The sequence below is a fragment of the Cardiocondyla obscurior genome, linkage group LG22 (assembly GCF_019399895.1).
Source record: "Cardiocondyla obscurior isolate alpha-2009 linkage group LG22, Cobs3.1, whole genome shotgun sequence".
NCBI classification, from domain to species: Eukaryota; Metazoa; Arthropoda; class Insecta; order Hymenoptera; family Formicidae; genus Cardiocondyla; species Cardiocondyla obscurior.
In genome coordinates this window covers 2701758-2726064 of record NC_091885.1, presented here as the reverse complement: position 1 = coordinate 2726064, position 24307 = coordinate 2701758, and the positions used below count along the sequence as shown (strand labels likewise).

At 37.1% G+C, this 24307-nt stretch overlaps 4 protein-coding genes across 5 annotated transcripts in view; 2 read left to right on the top strand and 2 right to left on the bottom strand.

Moving 5' to 3' along the window:
* Positions 1 to 88: 88 nt before the first annotated feature.
* Positions 89 to 7397, bottom strand: Retm (real-time). 2 transcript variants are annotated; one of them, XM_070671080.1, is made up of 16 exons: positions 7134 to 7397; positions 6656 to 6805; positions 6383 to 6514; positions 6139 to 6267; positions 5953 to 6053; positions 5552 to 5631; positions 5166 to 5468; positions 4918 to 5006; positions 4706 to 4843; positions 4513 to 4633; positions 4320 to 4438; positions 3858 to 3929; positions 2971 to 3217; positions 2775 to 2887; positions 2507 to 2649; positions 89 to 2415 (listed from the first exon to the last, which is right to left on the bottom strand). In XM_070671080.1, exons 1-16 carry the CDS (start codon positions 7194 to 7196, stop codon positions 2346 to 2348), a joined length of 2070 nt encoding a protein of 689 aa, XP_070527181.1. In that variant the 5' UTR covers positions 7197 to 7397; the 3' UTR covers positions 89 to 2345. The 2 variants fall into 2 exon arrangements, with proteins under 2 accessions (XP_070527181.1, XP_070527182.1); XM_070671081.1 differs by lacking the exon at positions 3858 to 3929 and having other exon boundaries at positions 90 to 2415; positions 7134 to 7396.
* Positions 7398 to 7945: 548 nt separating this feature from the next.
* On the top strand, positions 7946 to 10590 carry Gint3 (GDI interacting protein 3). The gene is made up of 6 exons (XM_070671087.1): positions 7946 to 8087; positions 8241 to 8405; positions 8518 to 8667; positions 8817 to 9222; positions 9302 to 9597; positions 9681 to 10590. The coding sequence occupies exons 2-6, from the start codon at positions 8329 to 8331 to the stop codon at positions 10066 to 10068; spliced, it is 1317 nt and encodes a 438-aa protein (XP_070527188.1). The 5' UTR covers positions 7946 to 8087; positions 8241 to 8328; the 3' UTR covers positions 10069 to 10590.
* A 99-nt stretch (positions 10591 to 10689) lies between these two features.
* Ec (ubiquitin specific peptidase echinus) overlaps positions 10690 to 24307 on the top strand; it is a 54823-nt gene continuing 41205 nt past the window's right edge. Inside the window, exons 1-2 of the mRNA XM_070671069.1 lie at positions 10690 to 11851; positions 12171 to 13053. The gene's annotated coding sequence lies outside the window, so the exon portion shown is untranslated. The remainder of the gene's footprint in view (positions 11852 to 12170; positions 13054 to 24307) is intronic.
* On the bottom strand, positions 18477 to 20933 carry LOC139110942 (pyrokinin-1 receptor). The gene is made up of 2 exons (XM_070670924.1): positions 20043 to 20933; positions 18477 to 19919 (listed from the first exon to the last, which is right to left on the bottom strand). The coding sequence occupies exons 1-2, from the start codon at positions 20746 to 20748 to the stop codon at positions 19735 to 19737; spliced, it is 891 nt and encodes a 296-aa protein (XP_070527025.1). The 5' UTR covers positions 20749 to 20933; the 3' UTR covers positions 18477 to 19734.

Below are 24307 nucleotides of genomic sequence, written 5' to 3'. Positions count from 1 at the left end.
GGGACGGGTATCTTGCATCAGCGGAGCAACTTTTAGGTAAGCATTGAATTTTTTAAATAAAATAAAATAAAAAACCTTTACTTTTCTTTTTATTAATTTTATTAACTAACTGGCATGTCTACATTAATATTTTTCTTTTTATGTTACAGTCACCGGCGGAATTCTACAACTCCGCTGAAGCTCATGCAGTTTGGTAAGTCGCATGATTTTTTTTCTTGTAGTTTGTAATCGGGTGTCTTAAATCAATAACTCGTCGTCGACTATAGATTACTCAATTATAATGACGCGCACGAATTGGGAGATTTCGAAAAATAGCGGCATGGTTTGTTCTAGTACAATAAATCATTGAATAAAGCTGTTTGAACTTTATTGCCTTCAACGTTGTATGTGATGACAATAGAAATCATACTACCAACTACATTGCTATTACGTGATACTATAAATCAGTGATCTACATATAATTTTTTTTATTTTCGGACAATATCATAATTTCGCAAATTTGCTACGTAATTTCTAGTCGCAAAAGAGACGTAAGTTACACATTACGAAATAGTAAACTTCCCTTATTATTCAAATGATAAATTGTTTTACTACTCGCACGCGTAATTCTTCACGTAATCGTTTGCTACATATTATGCGCGTACTAGTCATACATTTTAAAGTAGCTAATAGTATCTTATGAATAATAAATGACATTTTTAATTAACTATTTAACAAGTATTGGCCGGCCATACAATTTATTTCGCTATATTATCCTAGTAGAAACACGTTTGTTTTGTTCTGTTATTCTAAAAATCTGCTTTGAAAAATATGTAATTTTTTTTTTACTTGAACTATACGTTATTTACAATTGAAAATCGTCAAGACAAAATTTATTAAGAAACCAAAAGCTGTTTTTACTTATTAATATAAGTAAATAGAGTTTGCGTTCTCATAAATTATGTCTTGATAATTATAGATAATTTCTTATACGACAGCTTTCCCCATATTCTTACATTTCTATACAATATCTGCCATCAAAAGTATGAGCATCCTTAAATCTGTTATATATTACACATCGCAATTGACTATTAATTAATCGTATCATATATTTATACTATTTATAATAATTATATGTTTCGCATATCCTGCATTTTAGAATTAATTCATCTTTATTAGTCTATGTATTGTGTTAGTTGTTACTATTAAAAAAAAAAATATCTAAGATTAATAAATTTTTGTAGATTACCAGAAAATAATCAGTAATAGATCTAAACTTAAAGTATTATTCTACTGCTAAAATTTCGTACATTTAATACACATAATCATTAAATAAATGATAAATTATGCTCCATAATTATATACTTGTAGTTATATTTTTATATCTCAAAATTATTTCTTTTTTAAAATTATTTCAATGGTAAAATTTATTCCATTTATAGTAAAAATATTTAGTTTTTATATTTTGGCACATAATAAATTATTAAATGTGTTTTATATTTTTGTTAATTTTTATGTACCTTGATTTGAAACCATAGATATCACAATATTTAGTATAATTTTAATTAAAATCAATAATAAATTATTAAGTTCTTCACTCAATTTTTTATCAGATCTCTAGTTCAAGAACGAGACAATTCTATAACTATTAACGTTCTTGTACAGTATTTAATGGAAGGATGTTCAAAATGTTTTACATATAGCACAATGTGTTTTATCTTTCAACAATAAAATAGAATTGAATTTCATTATGATATATAAAATTATTATATATCGTTACGCTATTAAAATTAATTTGTTCAACGTCCTTTTTTAAGACAAAATTTTAAAATACAAGAGAGGGAAGAACGTTTTCCGTTACCCGTGTCATTTGTGTAAATATAAATATATAAATTAATATTAAATCACAATTTATTTGCACAATTGGAATTACTGTCTACTTTGGAGTTGGATACTGTGATATCTCCTTGCAGTGAAATCTACTGCCTATATTACCACATGATCTATAAAATGTACATGACTTTACTTCGAGTATTAAATGATTTATCTTCATATGAAAAATAAAGTTTAAATATTAGATAACATTATTATATAAGGTTATAAGGTATTATTGTTTAACAGTTATATATAACGTGATAACGTTGATTATGTAGTTGTCGAGTATTTTAGGCTTGAGATTCGAAGCAGTATTCGGATTGCCGACACAAGTTTTCCCATCAATTAAATTAAAATATCAAGTAAAAGATAAATCATATCTTAATCTCATTAAATAGGAATGAGATTCGTGTTTCGATAACACATATTGCTAAAATATTATAAATAAAATTTCATGTCTCCTGCAATTCAATATCCATATTCATTGCCTTTCATCTGGATAGAGATGAACTAGCCTCTGACCTTCCACTTATAGCTGACTGCAAACTCATCATTGAACCTCTAAAAGAAGCCATTAAAAAAAAAAGTTTTAAGATTATTCTATGTAAAAGTAAAAAATATATACTACGTGTAAAATGTATTACATAAATACCTATAATGTTCAGACGGCAAAGTTTCGTAAAAGTACATAAGTTGAGCTTTATGAGAACTAATAGATGGAAGAAATTCAGCTTGATCTTCTTGATTTTGCCATTGTAACGCATAAGTACCTGTATCTTGCATGATATGAGTTCCCTATAATATAAAAAATTAATAAATATAAAATAGAAAATTAATTAATAAATAGAAAATTAATTTCTAAAAAAAGCAAAGATTTATATTTTTAGAATTTTATCAAATAATTAATTAAATGTACATACTTGAATGCTTTCACCATCATGACATATTACGCTATGTTCGACTTTATAATTATCTTTCAACTCCTTTGCAGCAACAATTTCATGATCGCCGCCTACCGCCAGTTCTGGAAGTTCTATAAAATAATCATATTATTAATTTAAATTATAAAAAATTGTTACGCGTTTATAATAAATTTATTTCAACGGTAAAATGTACCTGAAATAGCATCGTTTTCACCGTTGCGAGGTTTGTGAAGTACTGTAAATTTGACATTATGTCGCATTACATCGAAGTCCCACGTTAAAACAGCACCCGGATCATTCGATTCTATGAACACATGATGAGTTTGACCACGGCTTAAACTGATAGAGTGATAGAGACTGTGTTCGTGTTCACCAGAAGTACCCTCCAAATCCATTCTGTATAAGTTTTTCGGTACTACTCCACCTTCCATTACGTATGTCTGATATTTAATAAAAACAAAACAAAATGTTAGATACTTATTTGGATTTATTATCTCATTTTAATGATATTTGAATTATGGTATTACGAAAATTAACAGGTAATTAAATTTCAGACATTTAATGGACTTTAAGCTTTAAATAATTCAGAGCCTAAATAGTTAATTTAATATATAATTTATAATGCTTTGAATTTGTGTAAAGTGTACTCTGAAATTTAACTAGCGAGGGCACATAAAATTACTTCACACCTTGTGCGCACGGTGTTAATCTATATTTTTAAATTAGTGCTTAAATTTACGTGCATTACATAGATACATGATTTTAATTATATCAAAACTATATTCATATTTGACAATACATACAAATAATGTTTGAATGTAAACTTTATCGATAAAATTCCAATATTTTATAAATAAAAAATTATAACGGATGATTTGTATAAAATAATTTTTCTCAGATGGATGATATATCACAGAGATAAGGACGTACGAACACGACAAATAGACAATGCCTATGAATCTAAAAAATGACATAATTATTTTTAAGAACTATGAAAACGTCACATTTTTTTCACTAAAGCCAGTTAGCTGCAGAAAAAATTTCTACATGTTTAACATAAATTTTGAATCGTTCTCTTACGGTGTTTGCAGTTGCGTCGAAAATGTAAAATCTTCGAGGTACCATATTATAGACTTCGCATATATTCACATCCTAATATTCACACGTATATAAAAAATATGTTACTCCAATGTATAAAATAAAAAAAATGACGCATCGTTTTTTTTCCAAAAAAAGAAAAAAAAATTTCATAAATTGTATAAAACGTTTAAGAAATTATCATTTACTTTGGAATTTATATGTATATAATATATATTCCATTCTAAGAAAAATTAATAAAATAAATTATTAATAAATTGCAATGTAAAAATTATATAAAATACCTGTTAAATGTATTTTTATATATATATAATAAATTAATTCTGTATAATAATGTAAACACATCATAGATATGCACTTGTATATAAAATATTCGTATTAGTAAGTGTGATATTTCCAATATTTAATTGTTTTATTAATATTATTAATATTATTACGTCTTACCTCTGAAGAACCACCGAGAAAATCAGGAATAAATTCTTGATTAATATATTCACTAAGACCTCCTTGTTCTTGGTAGTCCGTACCACAATAAAAAATAAATTTCTTCCTCGTATTTTCATCTGCAATTTTGATTATATAACGCGATTTAAAAAAAATAATTTAATATAATTAAATTAAATAATAACATTCTTACTGATAAAAGTACTGATGAGCGTCCACAAAATAGGAAAACATCTAGGAGCACGCATAATTAGAACTCTTCCCATTGTTTCTGGATAGTTTGCTTCAACTATCTCTATTATTCGTAGCAATGCCTACAGTAAATGAAACAAATACAAGTTATTATAGAATATAATGTAATGTATTTAATTAAAAAATGATTATACTTTTATTCCAGGTCTCCATAAATGCCGCATATTTAAACCTTCTAAATCTATTAATAATGTCCATTGAGAAACCGGATGGTCCCAAACAGTAGTAGCTTCTTCCATTAAATGCAGACCTTCTTCACAGATATGTAACGCCTGTAGAATGTAAAAGTTTAAGTTATTTTGTAAACTTTTTAACTTTAAAATATTTTAAGCTAAGCCTAACTTACTAATAACAATAATTCGTCTTCTCCGATCGATTTAAGTAAACCTTTAACGTCCATTTGACCCAACCTCAATATATATAAAGGTCGCCCGTCTATAATAGACAAGATATAAATGGAATATAATATTAGGTCAAATATTTCTTATATCATTTTGTGATACATTATACTACATATACCGATTCATTATTTTTCATAGCATGAGAACAGTAACATTTATAGTAAGTTTATTTTTAATTGATTTATATAGTAACCTTTATCAAAATGGTGCCATCCGCCAGGAAAGTAATCTTTAACCACTTGCGGTATTTCGTACTCGTCAAGAAGTTTATCGATTTGATGCTTCTTCCTCCAATGTAAAGATTGTGTTAACATTTCTCTAGCCTTTTCAACCGAGAATTCTGTAGCCCTGAGGAACCGCAGAAGCGTGGCATAACCTGGTGCAGAACTACCCCTCAGTTCTTCAATGCTGTGTCTAAGTTGTACTAATTTGCTTTCCTGTATCATGTCTAGTTTTCCTAAGTATCTTTCTATGTAATCCGATGACAATTGCATTTCTAAAATAAAATAAAAAATTTGTTAAATAATGCTTCGCCATATTTATCAAAATAATATACAAATATTAAAAAAGATAAAATACCTCTATTACTGGGTAGCTTGTTGTCGGTATTACATAATTCTTTGTCACTATATAACTCACTATTTTCGTCCACATTTTTCCTATATAAAAAAAGCAACCATTGCAGACCGAAAACATTGCTCAATATAAATTGTTAGTATGAATTTAGGTAAAATGTGTTAAATGTTTACTGCTGGAAATTAAAATTTTAAGATGTTACAATAAAAATTTTTAATATTTTATAGAAGCAATCACTTGTATACGCATGTGTGTGTATGTGCTCTTGATGTTTGAAGTGCTCGTCCATCGTGATGTTCCTTTACAAGCAATGTGAAATTTATGCAATTAAGATGTATAACGGGACTCTAATGTATTATATTTAATTTAATTTAATTTAATTTAATCTAATATGTTATGCTTACTTTTCTTCTTCCGATTTTTCCTGCGGGTCCTGCCACGGAGCGACGTAAGTAATGCCTTCTTCTTTCAACTGGTTTACGAAATACTCGATAATTTCTTTACCCTACAATTAAACACAATTATTATTTTATATTATAATTATATTGTTTTAATTATTAATTATTAATTATTAATAAGATTATTATTACTTTAGCAATATTCTGTGCATATTGTTTCATAGCTAATTTTTCCATTGAGTTTTCAAATCCAAAAAAATTCTTAATATCTAAACTTGCTGTTTGTTCAAAGCAAGTCCATTCTGGATTTTCAGGATGAATCTAAAAATGCAAATAATGATTAGCACAATATATAAGGAATATTCTAAATATAGTATTTCTTTTATCAAAACATAAAATATTTTTTATGCAATAAATAAATTCATGTAATACTTACAAAATATTTACATTTTTCAATAACAGTTACTCTAGTGGCAAAACTTTCGTTGTATGCTTCTATTTCTAAAACATTATTGCGCCTATTTAAAACATTTCTTTGAATAAAGTATACAAAATCCACACCAATTATCTGAAATAAATTATCAATTAAAATGTAAAATGTTCTAAATCAACTATTTATTAATATGATAAACTTTTGCATAAAAAAAAAGGAAATAAGTAGTAGTGTGAGAAATTTTAAATATATTTTTACATACATATGTAGACAAACCTTTTTCAAGATATAAGGTGCTTCAACATTTAATTTACATCGCCTTTCTGTTGTTCTAACAACACCATCCTCACTCTCTTCATCCAGCATAACTTCACATCCAACAAAAACTGGTATTTGTGGACAAGTTGGAAACCTACGCTCATATGCCTGTAAAAGAATTTAAATTCACATCTTTAATAATTTATTGTGCATAACGCGTTTATTATACCGCTCAAGGAAGACTACACGGGCAGAAAGATCAAGGACAAGAATTTGCATTAAGCAAACATAAAAAAAAACTCAAGATAAAAAGAAGAAAAAGAGAAAAAAAAATTTAAAGAACAATAGTCTACCTCAATGCAGTTCGGACGATATTCGTACGGAGAAAATCGTTTATTGGATTTTCAGGGGTATGGTCGCGAAGGACGTAAAAGCAAGAAATGCGATAAATAATTTATGACAGCCAAGTTTGAAGGTTGCATAGCATTAAACGCACCATCATGACGAGAGCGAAGGGGTGCTTGTAAACTCGCACGGGCGACTGATACTGCTGGACCATGATTGCTGCCTCTCCTCGTTTGTTTATTAAGTCCTAGTAATCCGACGCCGACGATAACGCAACGGGACCCGCGACAATTCGATCACAGTATATGAAGTACAGTCATCACACCAGACACCACACGGAGGCAATCAATTGACAGGCCCGATGCGGAGTAGTCAGTGTAGACAGAACTCCCCCTTCCAATTAAGGTGTGTACGGAAAAGAAAGTGACTCCGGAGGCTCCGAAGGTTGTTCGTGCCGCCTGTCGCAACATGCTCCGGTTCATCCAGCGCGCTCCGATTGGCCGACGTCACATTCGATTAGCCCAATCGGAGATTCAGTACGTCCTTTCTTCACGTTCCGAAGACCATCAAAAAGGAAGCTACGTCCCCGTATTAATGTGCCATATATCGGCGTGACGACTCGAAAGTTTTCGGAACTTTAATTCCGATGTCCATTTGACATCCCCGTGAGTAATTAATCGTCAGCCGTTCCGATACCCCCGATCGTGATAAAATTGCGTGACGTTTTCGAGAGGCTCGCTCAAGTGTTCATAACTTCAGCGCCGAGAATCTCTCCCTCATGTGATGAGCAGCGCATGTGAGGATCCGTGCCCTTGGACGAACTATTTGTCGGAGGCGATCAATAAATGCGTGCTCAACCTGTTATCGTTTCTGTCGACGACGTTCGGTCTAACCTTTAACTTCGGTGACACCGTCATCTTCGACGATGAAACGTCGTTGAAGCTACGCGGATTTTTTCACGAGCTGATAGCGCTGTTCTCGTTCGACGATTTTCAGCTACAACTGCTCAAAGTCTTCCTCTTGACGTTCGTAAGCAGCGTGGCGTTGATCTTTGTCGCCTGGCACGTTTATGGCACCAGAATCACAGAACAGTTCATGAGGACAGGTGAGGTCATACGCGAACAAAACGTTTTTAGGGCGTAGTAACGTAAAAGTTGTCAATTTCTGTTCTAACATTATATTTGAGAAGTATATAATAAATGTGCACATTTGTAGAATAATGATAATATATTTTAAATTGGTTAATATTCTTTTTCAGGCACTACTGAAGATTGCAATTCATCAACAGAATAATATATATTAAATTTTTACTTATTGGCTGGACAGTAATTTTATATTAAACAAATATGGCTGATAAAATCAAATCTTTCTTTCAAAAAAAGAAAACTAGTGCAAAATTTATAAAAGCAGGAAAAGGATACAAGTAATTATAATTATAATAAATATAAAATTGTTAAGAGATTTAGTAATAATATCTATTGACAGATTAATTATTGATACCTAAGTGTATTATTAAAATTTTTTTTTATATATAGATTGACTGATTCTACCAGTAGTATATGTACTTCAACAAAGCCTAAAGAACCAATTAAGAGAGCAGAACCAACAGAGGAAGCTAAAACAGCAGGCCAAGCTGCTTTAGCAAGATTGGAAGCAAAGAAAACTGATAAACCAAGATTTAATACGTATATAATAATTAATATAATAATTAAAATAATTTTTTAATGATTTTGTCGTTGACGGTCAATTCGCGTCGTGTTGGATTTTTTGCTACTATATTTCGTGTTATATTCTCGGTTATATATTATTTAATTAATATCGTAATTATTTGCAGATCATATGCAGCTATTCAAGCGCAAGTTAAACGTGAAATGGAAATGGAAAGAAAAGCACAGCAGAATTTACAACAGACAGAAGATGCGGCATCGAAAGAAAAGAAGAATAAAATTGTGGATCCTTCTATTTTTGCGGTTACCGATGTGTTCTTCCGTTGCCCGTATTTATCTGATGAAATATTATCGCGAGACGAGTGGAAAATAAAGATAAGGGAATTTCTGTATGAACAGTTAATGGGAGAGGAAGCAGGATTAACCGCGTGTCTAATTATTCAAAATTGTAATTCCGGAAAAGAGAAGATTGAAAGCTGTGTAGAAACACTTGGAAAATATTTGGATAATATTATTAATAATCCCGACGTCGAGAAGTATTGGAAAATCAGGATGTGTAACAGAATATTCCAAGTAATAGAGTATTTTCAATAATTTATTTAAAATAATCTTAATAAATATTAAAGTAGCTTATATACATTTTTTTTTACAGGAAAAAGTTTTGCCTATTGAAGGAGCGTTAGATTTTTTAAAAGCAGCTGGTTTTGAACAGAAAAAAATACTGCATAACGAGAACGAAGAAGATTTCTTAGTATGGAGTCCTGACAATTGCAGCCTTGAAAATCTTATGATTTTAGATGAAGCATTAAAATCTGCTGAGCGCATTCCTCTTGAGTTGGACAGAAATTTACAAGCGTTAATGCCTAGTCAAGCTCGTGTGAGAAATGAATTGCCAGCGAGCTTCTTCACGATAAGTCCTGAAGAAATAAAAAAAGAACAACAGTTACGGTAAGTTTGTATTTAATTTGATGGCGCTTTTTTTTCGGAACGCCCGAATAATATAACTAAATGAAAATGTTAATCATTGTTAGAACGGAAGCTGTAGAAAGAAATCAAATGTTAAGAACAAAAGCTATGAGGGAGAAGGATGAGCAACGTGCACTTAGGAGATATAAATTTGCCGTACTTCGTATTAAATTTCCAGACGGAATAATATTGCAAGGTACATTTTCAGTTCATGAAAAGTTCCAAAATGTAATCGAATTTGTTACTGAAAATTTAGTCGATGACGAAGTGCCCTTTTTGTTGATAACACCGGACGGAATTAAGGTAGTGGAAGAGTGTCATGCAAAATCACTTTTAGAATTACGATTAATTCCCACAGCTATATTAGAATTCTCGTGGAATTTAACGGATAAAGAAAGTACGCCTAAAAGATATTTGAAAGATGATGTACTTGCTTGTATACAAGCTGTTTAAAAGTGATATATTTTGGAACCGATCATAATTTATTTATCAAAAAATATTTTTTTTTGACCCTTTTTTAGCATCTTTGTCAATTTTCTGGCCATTCCAGTGTTTTTACAGATTTTTCCCTATATTACGTTTATTTTTCACATATTATATCAAAACTCTTATCATGTAAGGAAGTGATAAGTGCGTTGATTAGATTTTTAATATGTACTTTATCATTGAAATGTGTACATTAATTAAATTATCTGTAATAGCTATATTAATAAATGTAAAGACAATTCATTTACTATATAATTTTAATATATTTCTAAATTTGATTTATATAAAAATGTAAATAAGCACTAATATCTATTAATCTTCGATATCCTTAATCTTTTATTTTGTAATTACATACAAAAATAAGCTTCCTGCATAATTATGGCACATTGCATAAATTTAAATTAATGAATTGCACATTGATTGGAGCAGTGTACGAAGCAAATATTGTAAAGATACAAATATATGTATATACTCATTTATTTTTCAGAATATGAATTCACAGTACATTTTTTGCAAATCAATTCTCCTCTGTCGATTACTTTTCCCCTCGAGAAATTGATGAAAGTTACTGGAATAGCGGGGATTGGAAGTGTAATTGTATCATTTCAATGATTGCGTATCTTTTAAGTCTCGTAAGTAGTATAAAGCGGTGATGCGAGATGCAACTTCTCGCGCGGTCCGTATATATTTGATTACGCCGCGCGGGCTATTTGCTGCAAATCAGCGATTTAACGCGGCCCGTAATGACAGGATCGTGATACATTTGCGATTTTCAGCATCCGTTCTACCGCGCGCGCCTAATGGGCGCGCGTGTTTAGAATGTGTATACGCCGCGAGGCCTATTCGCGAACGGTCGCGTGTGCATAAGCGCGCGCTTCGTAATTCCTGCATACCGCGAATCGACGTCCTTTTGCAATCCGCTTAACGATCCCGGCACACCTGTTGCAGAAACAGGTAGCGCGAATCGCGCCGAGCCGACTCCTTTACGCTGGGGAAAAGTGATATCGAAATGTGCGTCAAGGCTGGCAAACAGGTTGACGTCCTCAGTCGTCGATGAAATATTAAATTCGCGTTGATTGCAAGAGTTTCTTTGCTATAAGTTTGATAATGTGATAAAATTGCGCAACGATTACGCACGATCGTTTGATGTCTCCGCAGCTATAAATTGACTCGCCTTCTCTCTCTTTCTCTCTATCGAAAGGAAAAATAATGAAGGGTGCGATCTTTCGATATTGATTCAAGATCCAAGTCTGAAAATAAGCATTATCGATCAAATTAATTTAATTAAAATTACGTGAAAAGCATCTATAGCGTATTCACGCCGTGTGTCCGTTCGGTGGCGTCCTCACGCGGGCTTGTGTTGAGACGCGCGGGGGATAACGAGATCTGAGGAGAGACCATAACTGGTTTACGCGGTTTACGCACGCGATCGTAAGGGTGAAGAAGAAGAGACGGGACGATGCCGCGCAAAGCGGCGGCGACGGCGGGCGCAATTGCGATCGGCTGATGGATGGAAGCGAGCCAGCCGAGCAGGTTATCGCCGGGAGAGAGAAGGACCAAGGGTCCACGCCCATTGCCGCTCGGAATCTAGTCTACCGGAAATTTGCAGTTACCTTGCATTCCTCGCAGGGTCGAGCGCTCCCGGGCCGCGGGGATCGCTAATTGCTCGCGGCTCAAACGGGATTTCCAATTTCTGCGCTCGTCGCGGGGATGATCTTCATCCGCCGGATGAAGGAAATAGATTTAACGGGTAAGAGGAAAAAGTCTCGCCGAACGTACGGCGCCGTTATAAAGAAAGATGCGCGCGTTTGAAATTCCGTCAAGTAAAGAAAACGTTTTTTATTGTACGCTTGAGATTCAAGTATGCGCTATCATTCGCGGAATTGATAACCAAAAAAAAAAAAAAAAAGAAAAGAGCTACGTACATTTGGGTATTACTGCGATTTTTTGTTGCGAGTTATTAATTTTATTTTGCATTGAGAAATAGCATGAAGTCAATATAAAAAATATTAATAAGCATGTTCGATGAATGAAAATTTAACAAGCTTGGATTTTTTTTATCTCGCTAGGTGCGAAGTTGTGCGCCGACCACGTCTGGACACCTGGACAGGCCGGGAAATTGACATCGACTCCGTGACGTATCGTTCGGCGTTAATTGGTGATTTACATCGGAACAACATTATTCGTGTGATTAATTGAACTTGATAAGTATATATTTCATTGTGCAAGTGCTTTCGCGCCAAATTTACTTGCGCGCTAAATCTTCCTAAGATCGGCCCTATTGTCGCGACTATTATCAATCCCCGCCAACCAATGGCAGCGCGGCTAGCCGGTGACCATCTTGCATGACGCAATGCGGCGGCGCAGCGCGGCGCCACGGTCTTACTTTCGCGCGGCTCGCCTTCTCAGTCTACGTCGAGACTCCCGAGTAGCGGTTGGGTTGTGTTTGGTGTTTCCAGCCGTCGAGGTTGGGTGATTTTCGCCGCAACCGAATCACGTCGTTCGTCTGTCAAACTTGAACGGAAGCCGGAAGAGGTGGGACTGCCGGCTACAGACTTTGAGGACTCGATTCGCGACGTGTAGCGCGCGGTGGCCGTTCGACGTGAGGACTTTTGATCGCTTTGTGGGAGTTCGGGCCGTGCGACCCGTGGCTGTTTATATTTCGCGCGTCGCGAGAGAATAACGTCGCGGACGGTCTTTCGACGACGACTCGATCGCGCGAGTGCTTGTGACGGTGTCGTGGACGATCGACGTCAACGTGGTGCGCCTCGCCGAGGGATAAATTGAGCTGCGGACCACATCAACGTGAACAGTGCCGCGGTGCAACCGGCTTGGCTTTCGAGCGCGCGGATCAACGGACGCTGCGTCAGCGACGAGGATGCCAACCTGCCGACCGTACTGACTCCGAACGAGCGAGAAGGACAACCGCCAGGAGAGCCACCCGCGGCCGAGGTAAGTCCGATGAACCTCTTCATTAATAAGAATATCAAGGAAAAGTGAAACTCGCGTCTTATTTCGACGTGAAATATAACTTTCGCCGAGAGAGCAATCGAGAGCGTCCCCCCATTGTATCGATTGTATTCCCGGTTGGATCTCGAAGCAATTTTCACTCGCGCACGCAGAGGAAAACGTCGGTCTGTATCCCTCGAAGATATCTACGTGAGCTAAAAGCATTATTATCCTTTCGTTTCCTTCTCATTTCGCTGTCCAATTACACGCGCGATGAGGAAAGTCATTGGCCTACATAAAAGCGAGGTGGACGTGTCGTCGCGCTTGCATAATGACGCGTTAATAATGCCGCGGTCGCATAAACGTAAACGACAGGAATTCAAATTCTCGCGATCTCGTCGTGACAGGCGGCCTTGATTTAGCGACGATATCATCCCGGGCAGAAAGCGTGTCGCGTAAACGGGCCGACGTGCGTTTCGGAGACACGAAGTCTCGTGGCCCACCTCGACCGGGTTTCGATTAACTTAATCGGGAATTAGACTCGGATCATCCACGGAGAGAGCTCGTTTCGCATGAAACTTTTCTTTTCCTGAACGTTAGGTTTCCGATTACATTTAATTCGTGCTCGGACGGAGCTGGGTCTTAACCTTGCTCTCAACTTTCGCTGGGATTAGCGTTTATTCACCCGTTCATCGAGCACTGCGCTTTAATTTGCGTTGAAATCTTGGGTGGGAAGAAAAAAAAAGACAACTAAACGCATCTCGGGGAGAGACGTCGTTTAAGCTACAAGGCATCAACCTTCCGGCTTTAAGATTATCAGATAGTTACGCGATCGTAACCGGTTTATTATGCGGAACTTTATTAGTCTGCAATCCGCGCAATTAATGCTATAATTGTTTTATTCGACTGCGAGGAACATGATTGTAATTTGAGGAAAGGCCGATACCATTGACCGTTTGTTTAATTGCTGCTTGATAACGATGAGAGTAAACAAAGCAGAAAGTTTTCTGTATCACTTGATGAGGGCCTGAAAACGTAATCGGGACGGGACGGTCCACTTTACGTTATTCCTATTATCTCATATAATGTACACAACTTGACGTATTACCGGTAAGACAAACTAATTTGGAGACGTATTATTAAAAACCCATTTCGAGCGTTAACGAGAAGATAAATACACATAACATCGCGAGTAACAGTACTTGATTTGCGGTATGAAGCAATTTCGCATCGTTTGGATAACTCTTTTTTTTTTTTATTTTTTTTATTTTTTTTTTTTACACAGCACAAGCCTCTTCTGAATTTTTCGATCCATTGTTGCCCGGAAAATTTTGCCGATAATGCGCCCACACACGTTCATTGTTTCTTTTCGAGAACAATAAGTCATTTACCGTGTTTCACCGTGTACTTTCGTTCGACGTTTGCATTCTAAATGTGTACGAAAGCGAACCGGGGTTTTATGCGGGGTTTCGCATATAGACACAATGACAGGTTCTTGAATCAAAGTAAATTATTCCGTTCGGCAGTATCCCCGGTTTATTTCGTTTCACTTCGAATGCCAGACGATCGTGACACCTGCATTCGTGTCCCGCGCGTTTCATCGCAACGTTGAAGTATTTTAGATCAGCGAACGAACGTAGTCGTTCGACTGCATCGGCGTGGTCGGACATCTCCTTCATTAAAATCTAATTAAACGAAGCGGACGCGTGTACGGCGCGCCTTTGTCACTCTTATCGCGGCTTCGACGTTCACCGTTAGACGCCGATAAGCTGCGACGATGCTCGCAGTCGTTTCGCGCGAGGCAAATAATTACGCTCGATTATTGATAATCACGAGGAAGTCGGCGGCGGGATTAAATTGAATGTCGTAATTAGATTTTCTTCCACGAATCTCTCGCGTTGCCCTTGACTTGCTTACTTTCCATTCAATCACTTTGCATAACGGCGACGAAAGCATACATAGGTTCCCCCTCGTAACACCCAGGCAAAGTTTCCGAATACCCGTCGATTGAATTCCGCAAAAAATTATCGCGCTTCGTTCAATTCGGTCAATAATAAAAATTAATTCATTCCACGATGCCGATGAAGTGAAACTTTAGAGCCAGCCGTACGGGACTGGACAGCGTAGTATAATACACGTGTAAAAATAGATACGTGACGAAATGTTCGCGCAGCATCCTTTCCGTTCGCCGCGGAATCCGACGCGTGCTGGATATATATATACATTATTTTTTTTTTTTTTTCCTTCTTTTTTTTTCTTTCTCGAGCCAAAAATTTGCGCACGGGCGCAACCATTATGAGGCTGCTTATCCCGCTTCTCTACTGAAACGCCCACCCATGAACTGCTTTAAGCTGTAGGTATATGCCCATAACCCGAGGGCAATGCGGGGGTGGGCGTTTTGCGAGATAACACGGGCGAGGGAACGTCATCATCTCCGTACAAAAGCAGGATGAGCAACCGCGGAATACACGTATGCAGGGTATTATGTGGTAGTACGCCGTCGAGCGTGGTTCTTACGTTAGATGAAAGTGACGTTTAGGAAGCTGCCGGTTTATAAGACACGACGGCCGAGGATTCAGCTGCGCGTTAACGCGACGATATTTTCTTTCGCCGTAATCGTGGATATTTAAATGGGGCGGAGAAGTTACTTATTGTTAGATTCGAGAGAAACTTACGCGAGAGCTGTCTCTTCTTTCGTGATTTTGTTATTTACGTTTTTTCTATTTTTCTTTTCTTTTATCTCTTTTTTTATATTTTTTTTAGAGGAAGAGGAGTGACAAACGCAGTTGAATAAATAACGATATCGTGTAGAGCTATTTAATATGACACTCAATCACGCTTTAACCTTTATCGCCGTACCGTGAAATCGTACAAGGGAATGGGGAGGGGAAAAAACCATGCCCGGAGGCACCGACTCTTAATTATCTTTGCTGTGTGATAGGCATGCGAAATGTCAACGAAACGAAAGTCGATGGTGTGTGCATTCGCTCGAACGGGAATTCATAAATAATTTATTCGCGACTACTCGATCAATGTGAATGATAGAAAACAGAGCGAATATACGTGCACGCGTAGCGTGAATAAAATTATGAAAATATGCACATAGAATTAACAGGAATCTGAAACAAGGCCGGCAAGTGTCGTCCGCTGACACATTTCAAGTCGTATTCTCAGGATCGTAGTAGCTTATAAAGTTGAGATAATTTTTAATGCGCCTGTTTATTTTTAGCGCTTTGCGTTTAGCTGGTTTTATAGGAAGCGGGAAAACTTTTCTACCCCTTTAATTTTAAATAATAATACATATTACTTTTTATTTTTTTTTATTTTCTTTTTTTACACTGAAACGAGTGTAATTAACGTTGCTCGCCTTCTTCGCGGGAGAACTTTAATCTCGTAATTTTTATTTAAAATATTGGCGGACTTTGTGCGAAGTTTTGATTTTGTCTGTGGCTTCGCGTAAGTATCAAAAGCAGCAATATGTCGAAGAAAGCATAACTTCGCGCGGGATCTCCCGGTTATGATTTCATTAAAACTTCGCGGGACTTTACACTGAACCGAAACGATCCCGAAACCTGTAACGGTTATCTAACTTGGACCGAGGCTGTAAAGAATAAATATGATAATTCACAATGCCTCCTCTCTGTCATATTTGTATTTAAATATTACTTTAAAGTTTTTCTTTTCCAATTTCGAAGACTTAAATTGATCGTTTTCCGAATACATTTATGTATATTGTAAAAAAGTACCGTGTGTCACACGACAAAATTCGAACCTGGCACTTTTATAAGACGAAGCGAGCGGCAATTATTTTTAGCTACGGTTATTTTACTTTTTTGGGGGAGAGGCGGGGAGTAAAATATGCAACGTGAGGTGCAATCTGTTATCATACGGGTCAAGAAGAGAGTTTTGCGCGAGGCTTGCGGTATTTCCAAAGTCATTATTCGGGACAGCTGCACCCGCTAGACATTTCTCGAGGCTTTTCAGGCCTACAGACCCGCACTTGATAAAACATTTCCTTCGCGATACAGAAACGAGCGGGGCCTATCGGTGTTTGGATAAGCTTGCGTGAAAATAAAGGTCGCGTTAAATTATGTCGAGGGGGAGGGGGGAGGAGGGGGGAATGTGTTATAAATTCCGCACGATGCGTGTTTGCCGAGCCATCCGGTGTCGCTTCTTTTTATTTTATAGCGACCGCGTCAATGCTAGTATAAAATGCTGGCAATCGTTATCGCGCGCTCCGAAGAGAAAAGACTATTTGCGAAGAAACCCTGATTGTTGTCTCACGTGCGTAAACGTCTATTGCCAAAATTATCCCCCGGCATTTTTATCGCGTCAACTGTCGCGCGTCTGATGCCGAAGTCAAACAGCGCGTACACGCTCGTCTCACCGGACGGTTAATAAATAATTAAGCCCGCGTGCGTGTACGCATATATTTCGGGTGCACAAGGGTGCAGTGCGAACGGTTGAACAAAGCCCCGGGTGTTCGTCGGTCCGCGCGGTCGCGTCCAGCTCTCGGTGCCGATCGCAATCGAAGGCGGTCGCGTTGCTTTTTCCAGTGGCGAGGCTGAATGGGGGTTTCTATCCGCGTTACTCGGTCGCTTCATTCACACGTCGGCGTCGCGTGAATGTCGGGTGAATGTTACGTTCGATTCGCATTCATCCTTTCCGCAAACAGCCAACGGCGTGCGGCGTCTCCCGTCCGGCCCCCACGGCGAGGTGCAGCGATGCGTTTATGCATATGCATACACCTGCCGCGCAGGTAGGCTCGGCAAATCCTAGATCGGATTTTCACCGCGCGCATACGCGGCCCGTGCTCGACGATATACGCGATTCTTTCCCAGCTCTTCAAGGCTGCGGCGGACGACGCTAAAGATATTTCAAGACAGAGCTGCTGGCTGCTACTGTCACCGCGTTTTTAAATGACCCGTGATACTTATTTATAGAACGCCAACCGGAGAGCCATATTGGCCGATGCATCGCGTACGTGCCGCTCGTAACAGTATTGCGAAATTCGGACCGCAAGGACGCAAGCACGTGGTTATAATTTAAATTCCCCGCACTGACGTTTTCATTTGCGCAAAAAGGTGTTTTCGATACGGCGCGTTTTTTTTTTTTTTATACATTAAATGCGACCAAGGAGAAAATTAATGTGAACCAAATTCCACCGTGACAAAAGCGTGTTATATTAATTTCTTTGTTTTTTTTTCTTAACAAAAATCTTTTCTTTTATTTTTTTTTAACAATAAACTAAAACTTAAACCTTGCGAAGGTATTCCTTTCTCCGCCGTTTGAATAGAGAGGAGATGTACGTATTTGCAAAGGCAAACTTCGTTCATTCTTCGAACCGGAAGTCTATCTGAACGTTCTGCCTCACCGACTTCCTGGTTCTTCATGATCTTCCTTTTCTTTCCGCCGACTACATATAGGACATACCTCGCGTGCTGACTAGATATTTTGCAGATATTAGTAATTCAGAGAGAAAAATGCATCGCTTTCGAAGACCTATCTCGCAACTTTTCATGAAAATAATAATTTAACCGTATTAAAAGTAATTGAGAATTGTGTTAATTCGTCTTCGCAATTTCTCAGGGTCGCCATAAGATTACGAGATACAGTTAGATCTAAATGCTATTTTTAAGACGTTAATTATAAAAAGATAATTAGCTCGCTCAAAATTCTATATACATATGAGTGCTCAAGTACGAACAGATCTTTATCGGCAATCTTACATTATCTTTTTTTAAACATACACATGCTTTATAAGCATGGCCTTTCCTCCCTGTTTGGATCTTGTCGTGAAATTGCGAGGGAAAAGAATACGAAACGAGTCGCGAGAAGAATTCGTAATCGTGAAGGGGACAGGCGAGAGCTGCTTGTTAAACTCGATTTTATCTTCGATTTGATAAACACCGGTTTCTTCTTAGAAAGGAAGACGTGCCCCGTTACAACTGAATAGATTGGAGGAAATACCTTTTACTTGAATGCAATTCTAATTCAACCAGCCGCACGTTGAACGCGCGATAAAAATTAATCAAATTGCATTTCAACTTTTTCGGGAAATCTTTTTTTTTTTTTTTTTAAATTAGTTTAACATTTCGAGCGGAATATTTTATAATTTATTACACGATTTACAAGTTAAATGTTACATGAAAGTGCGCGATAATGCCGTATACATAATTAAACAGCGAAAATTTATAATGAAAATGATCTCTAATGTAGCTTGTATGAAACGAAATATTAGATTTTCTTATCTTACGCTAGTTTCACTTCTGAACGTGAGGATCAAATAAAAATTAATTTGCACACACACGTATAATAGATTTCAGTGAATTTGAAAATTCGTGTGCAAACTGCATGTCGCCTTATCTCTCTTCGAGCGTTATCGCATGTACGAATTATACGATTTTCAGAAATAATAAATTATCTAAAAATGTCGCACGAGCAAATCTTTATCGACAAAGTACAGTAAGATAGATAGGCTATCGAAAAGATTAATTGCATAAATATGTTTTGGTATTTTGCGTCCAAAGAGTTTTTTTTTCTTTTTTTTCTTTTTATATTACAACCGAAGTTTCTTGCCGTTGACGACGTGGATTTCTCTGAAATATCAAAATTATTATTCTTTATATTAATTAAATTTATTATTTAATATTAATATATATATATATTTGTATTGCAAGTTAATCATCGAGCGCTCGATGGTACCTTTATCGATGTTAGAAAAGATATTATTGGTAGAATTATCGGGTATGTTTTGACCATCGTGTAAGTGATTTCTATCATAGTGTCGTTGCGGCGGGATATGAGACTGATGGCTCTCGTAACCCGATACGGTACCACGGTTAGAAAAAATCCCATGTGAACGCCAACTGCGTAATGTAGAAGTTGATTTAGCATAAAAGAAGGCAGCGTGGAAAAAAAAAATCTGTAGATCTCGACGCAATCATATCCGCGCGAGCGTTAAAAAAAAAGAATTAATTTTATTCACTCACTTAGAAAAACGAAACGCTTGACGTCTTTGCCCGGCCACGTTCCACTTGTTGATTTCGACATTGTCAGGTTGTACAAAATGAAATAATTGAGGATGATGAAGACGAGAAGTGGAAATATCAGAAACATAACGGTGGACGAAACGTAGATGTCGTCTACGATTTCTTTCTCGAAGTGGTCGTACAAATGTAATTCGATAGACGCCGCCATAACTATCGCGGTCCATATGAATATAATTCCTTTTATAGCCGACGAGGCCTTTAGAAACGACTTGCGTAAGGGTGAGTTTTTCTGACAAATGACAATGTACGTTTCGACGTTTAGCAGAATTATCGTCAGGATGGACGTGCCGAAGCTCATTATAAATACGTAGTCGAGATTTATCTTCAAGTGTATGCCGAAAATCCACTCGCATATCCGCATCAGTGGTTCGAACAGGATTACGAAGTTCGATAGCACCAGGCTCACCACGTAGCAGTTGGTGGAATTGTACATGGTAGAATTCAACACGATAAAGAGACCGAGGGAAGCATTTAAGCTCACGCCTGCCGTCAGCAGGACGAGGTCCATGATATTACGCGCCGGTTCCGGGATTACCGGTACAACAATATTTATTTTAGTAGGATGTGTTGTTGTAACAGGCTCCATTTTAATACGCGGGAATGGTACTTCTACGTACGACGTTGTTACGCTATATTCGTTCGACATCGCGCGACGTTCGCCCTCGGAAGAATTATCGGTTCACAGCTACTTGTACAGAATCCTTGCTCTTCAGGACTCGCGACACTTTTTCTTTTTTTTTAATTCGAAATCTCAATTCGCGTCGAACAATTGCTCGTCGTAGAACTATATTGCATACCGCGGGAAGAATATAAATTATAACGCGACACGTGTTGCTTCGCGTACGTATTACGGACTGAGACTGGACGGTAGCTCGCAGGATCACTACCTACATGTTTGTCTTCCCCTATGGGAGCGTGACGCCCTGCAGTATCATAGGTGGACATCGCCGAGTAACTAACAGTGTTATACAATTTTGCCGGCACGCAAATGTTCAATTTAGTAGAGTGGATCCTTAACCCTTTGACCGTAGCAGAGGTATACTCGAGTAGAAGTCGATCTATTAGTTTGCCAATGAGGCGTGTCGTTCTATCGCAATTGCATAGGTCGACTGTACGAGTTTTCGCATATTTTTATCTTTAATCTTTTTCCACAAATCAGGATAAAAAAAAAGGAAAAAAAAAAAAAAATGATGGAGACAAATGCGTTGCTCCAAATCGAATTCAGTAGACGCACTTATATTCCTCTCGTGTATAATAATAAACGTATTACAGAAGCGTACGCGTATTAGTGATTTAAATAATGAAATATGAGTACAAATATAAAAGCGCGTCGAATATCTTGTCGGAAATTTATGGATCTCTTTAATTTACGAGTTGGAAGCGCCTGTCCTTGAAGCTTCGCTCGAAGGGGTTCGCTTTCTGACCGCAAATAACGACCAAGTGGAATACGGAGGAAAAAGAAAAAAAAAAAATAATATTAGTAAAATAAATCGCTTCTTACGACTTGCTCGTTCGGGAAAGAGAAGTGAGGCCCAGCCTGGCAAGAGAATAGTTATGCGAAATAGGAAAAGTCCTGCGTGCGACTGTATAATACAAGATTTGCGGAATGGATTTGGCAACCAGCCACGTGCACGATATCGGTCAGCTTTTGTCGGTGATAGATTTATCGTTGAATTTATAGGTCCAGCCCCTTTGGCGCAGTGGCGAGGGTGTTGTATCTTCCTGAAAATGGAGCGCGACTATCTAGCGTATTGTACGTCCCGGAGACGTTTAACAATCGACGCGTTATCGAGGGAAGGGAGCCGGGAACGTCGGCCCATTGTCGCCGAGGTAATGGAACGAATTAAAAATCGCGTGGGCGGACCGGAACGAATATTTGTTGCATTGTATTCGTCACGTTAGCATCAATTTAAACGTTGAGAACGATGCGAGTGGTCGCACCGAGCAGGGATTGACGTTAACAGTGAGCGAGATTTGCGTGCGACATGCTGCTGCATTTTTATCGTGCCTTACGTAGCAAAATTTACCTGCGTATTCTTTTTTTTTCCTTTTTCTTTCTTTTTTTTTTTTGCAATGCTTATTTTATTTTTATATCTTTCCCTTGTGTAGATAGATTATATTCCGTCAGAAATAGCGCTCTCGCTCCGTAAGAGTTATTGGAGTCCCCCCTTTGCGGTGAAGGGTTTTGAGCCAGTTTGATTACGCGTTTTCATCTTCGGACCAGGTGCGAGCGAGCGCGTGGTTAATTTTTGTGGGTTCCTCGCGCCGTTTTCTTCTTATTTTCGTCTGCCTCGGGATCGGTTTAGTGATGGAGGGCGGTCTCGGGGCCAAATAAGTGCAGTGGCAGAGCCTTAGGGTCTGGTGGCCGTAACCGGTTCGCCGCTTGGGCATCATTACGACGTAACTTAAGCGACCCTGAGGAGGCTTCGGGCTCCACGATAATCAGCGAGCTGCATTATCATCGCTGAGTAACAACATTCCATTGGTAGCCTCAAAGGTGTAAAGTAGTCATCGTATAGTCGAGTGGTCTAATAAAAAACATTATACCATGACGTTCTACTATGGTAGATAAATAAAAAATTCAAATGACACACAGACGGATATTGCGATGACAAGTCGAACGTCACGTTACTTTCGTTTCATTATTTTTAACGTAATTTCATTGATTTTATTACTGGATCAAAAACTCAACGCGAAAGAAAAATTTTTTATTCCTTAAATTTAAAATACTTTTAATTATCTTTTTTTATTATTATTATTATTTGAATTCGTTGATCGCTGCATGTAAGAAGATGCATAATTATATCACGATATGACGAATATATAAAGAAATAATTTTTTTTCACTCACTTGATCGTAAGTTTGTACGTGCGTAAAAACACGCACGTGTTAAGTTAATCTAATATCGACCTGTCCTCACGAAAGTTTATCCTGGGACTAGATATTCATTTAAATTTGGCGCACACCTACCAGGTCTTCGGTCACACCTGTTTGACCTGTTTCGCACCAAACCGAAACTGCTGGCCATCAGTTCGAGCCAACTATGCCGTGACAGCGTTCCCTTTCCGCGTATATCATATACATATAATTTGTTATAATTAGTTTATCGTAGCGTATTATTATGCATTCTTTCCACATCTATATATGATTTACGGTGTAGTATAACACGCGAATTAACTCATCATGTTGCGATTTTATGAATGAATAATAATGAATAATAACTCGCGAGCTAATATATTAGCCTTATTTAACAGATATTTCATGTACACTTTATAAATGTACAAAACTTGAATCCCCTTTTTTTTTTCTATTAGAACAGGAAGCTGTAAGAAAACATGTACTTCATGTTATGTAAATTCCGCGTTGCGGTGATATCAGAAAAAGATAATTTATTAAGGGCCCGTACGTTTCACCGCAATCTCGTGCTCTGCCAAGTACTTTGCTCTTGTTGGTCCTCGTGTCAATAGACTCGATGTATTTCATGCATGACCAGTCGGACAAGTTTTTCCCGGTGACCGCAAGCGCAATGCCCGAAGCACGGTAACATTCGATACTTTATATGCAAGTGTATCTTCGGAAAAAAGAAAGGAAAAAAAAAAAAATTGTGCGGGTTGCTTTCTTGAACTTTAATTCTTCTCAAAGCAGCTTATTTTTATTTAACGTATCCGTGCAAGCCGGATAAATATATTTTTATCGTTGTCCGTTATCTAAATCTAATGAAAAAAAAAATAAAAAACTGTACAAAGAAATGTTATATTTGAGAGAAACGAAAGTCGTTAAGTCTCGCGACTTCAAATCCGCATAAAAAAAAAATGTCTTTTAAATAAAAGTGACTCTCGTCTCCTTTCATTGTCTAAGCTTCGAGAAACTTTTACTTTACGCGATACTTCTGCGTTCCATAAGAATTTTTCACCGCCGGGGGTTTTTTTTTTCTTTTTTTTTTATAAAGGAAAGTATCATTGAATCTTTGAAACAATTCTTTGTTTTACATTCACCGCTCTCGTCCTAGATTCTGCATGCAGCTTTATACTTCGTTTCAGGATACGTTCGTTCCTTTATCCGATCGAAAGGATCGTTCCCGCTGTCTTTCGATTAGCACGGCAATTTTCCTGCCGCGTACGTACTTTTACCTGTAACTCACCGCTTCCACGTCAACTCGCCTGTTATAAGGTCATAAAATTGTCCAGCGATCATTTTACATTTTT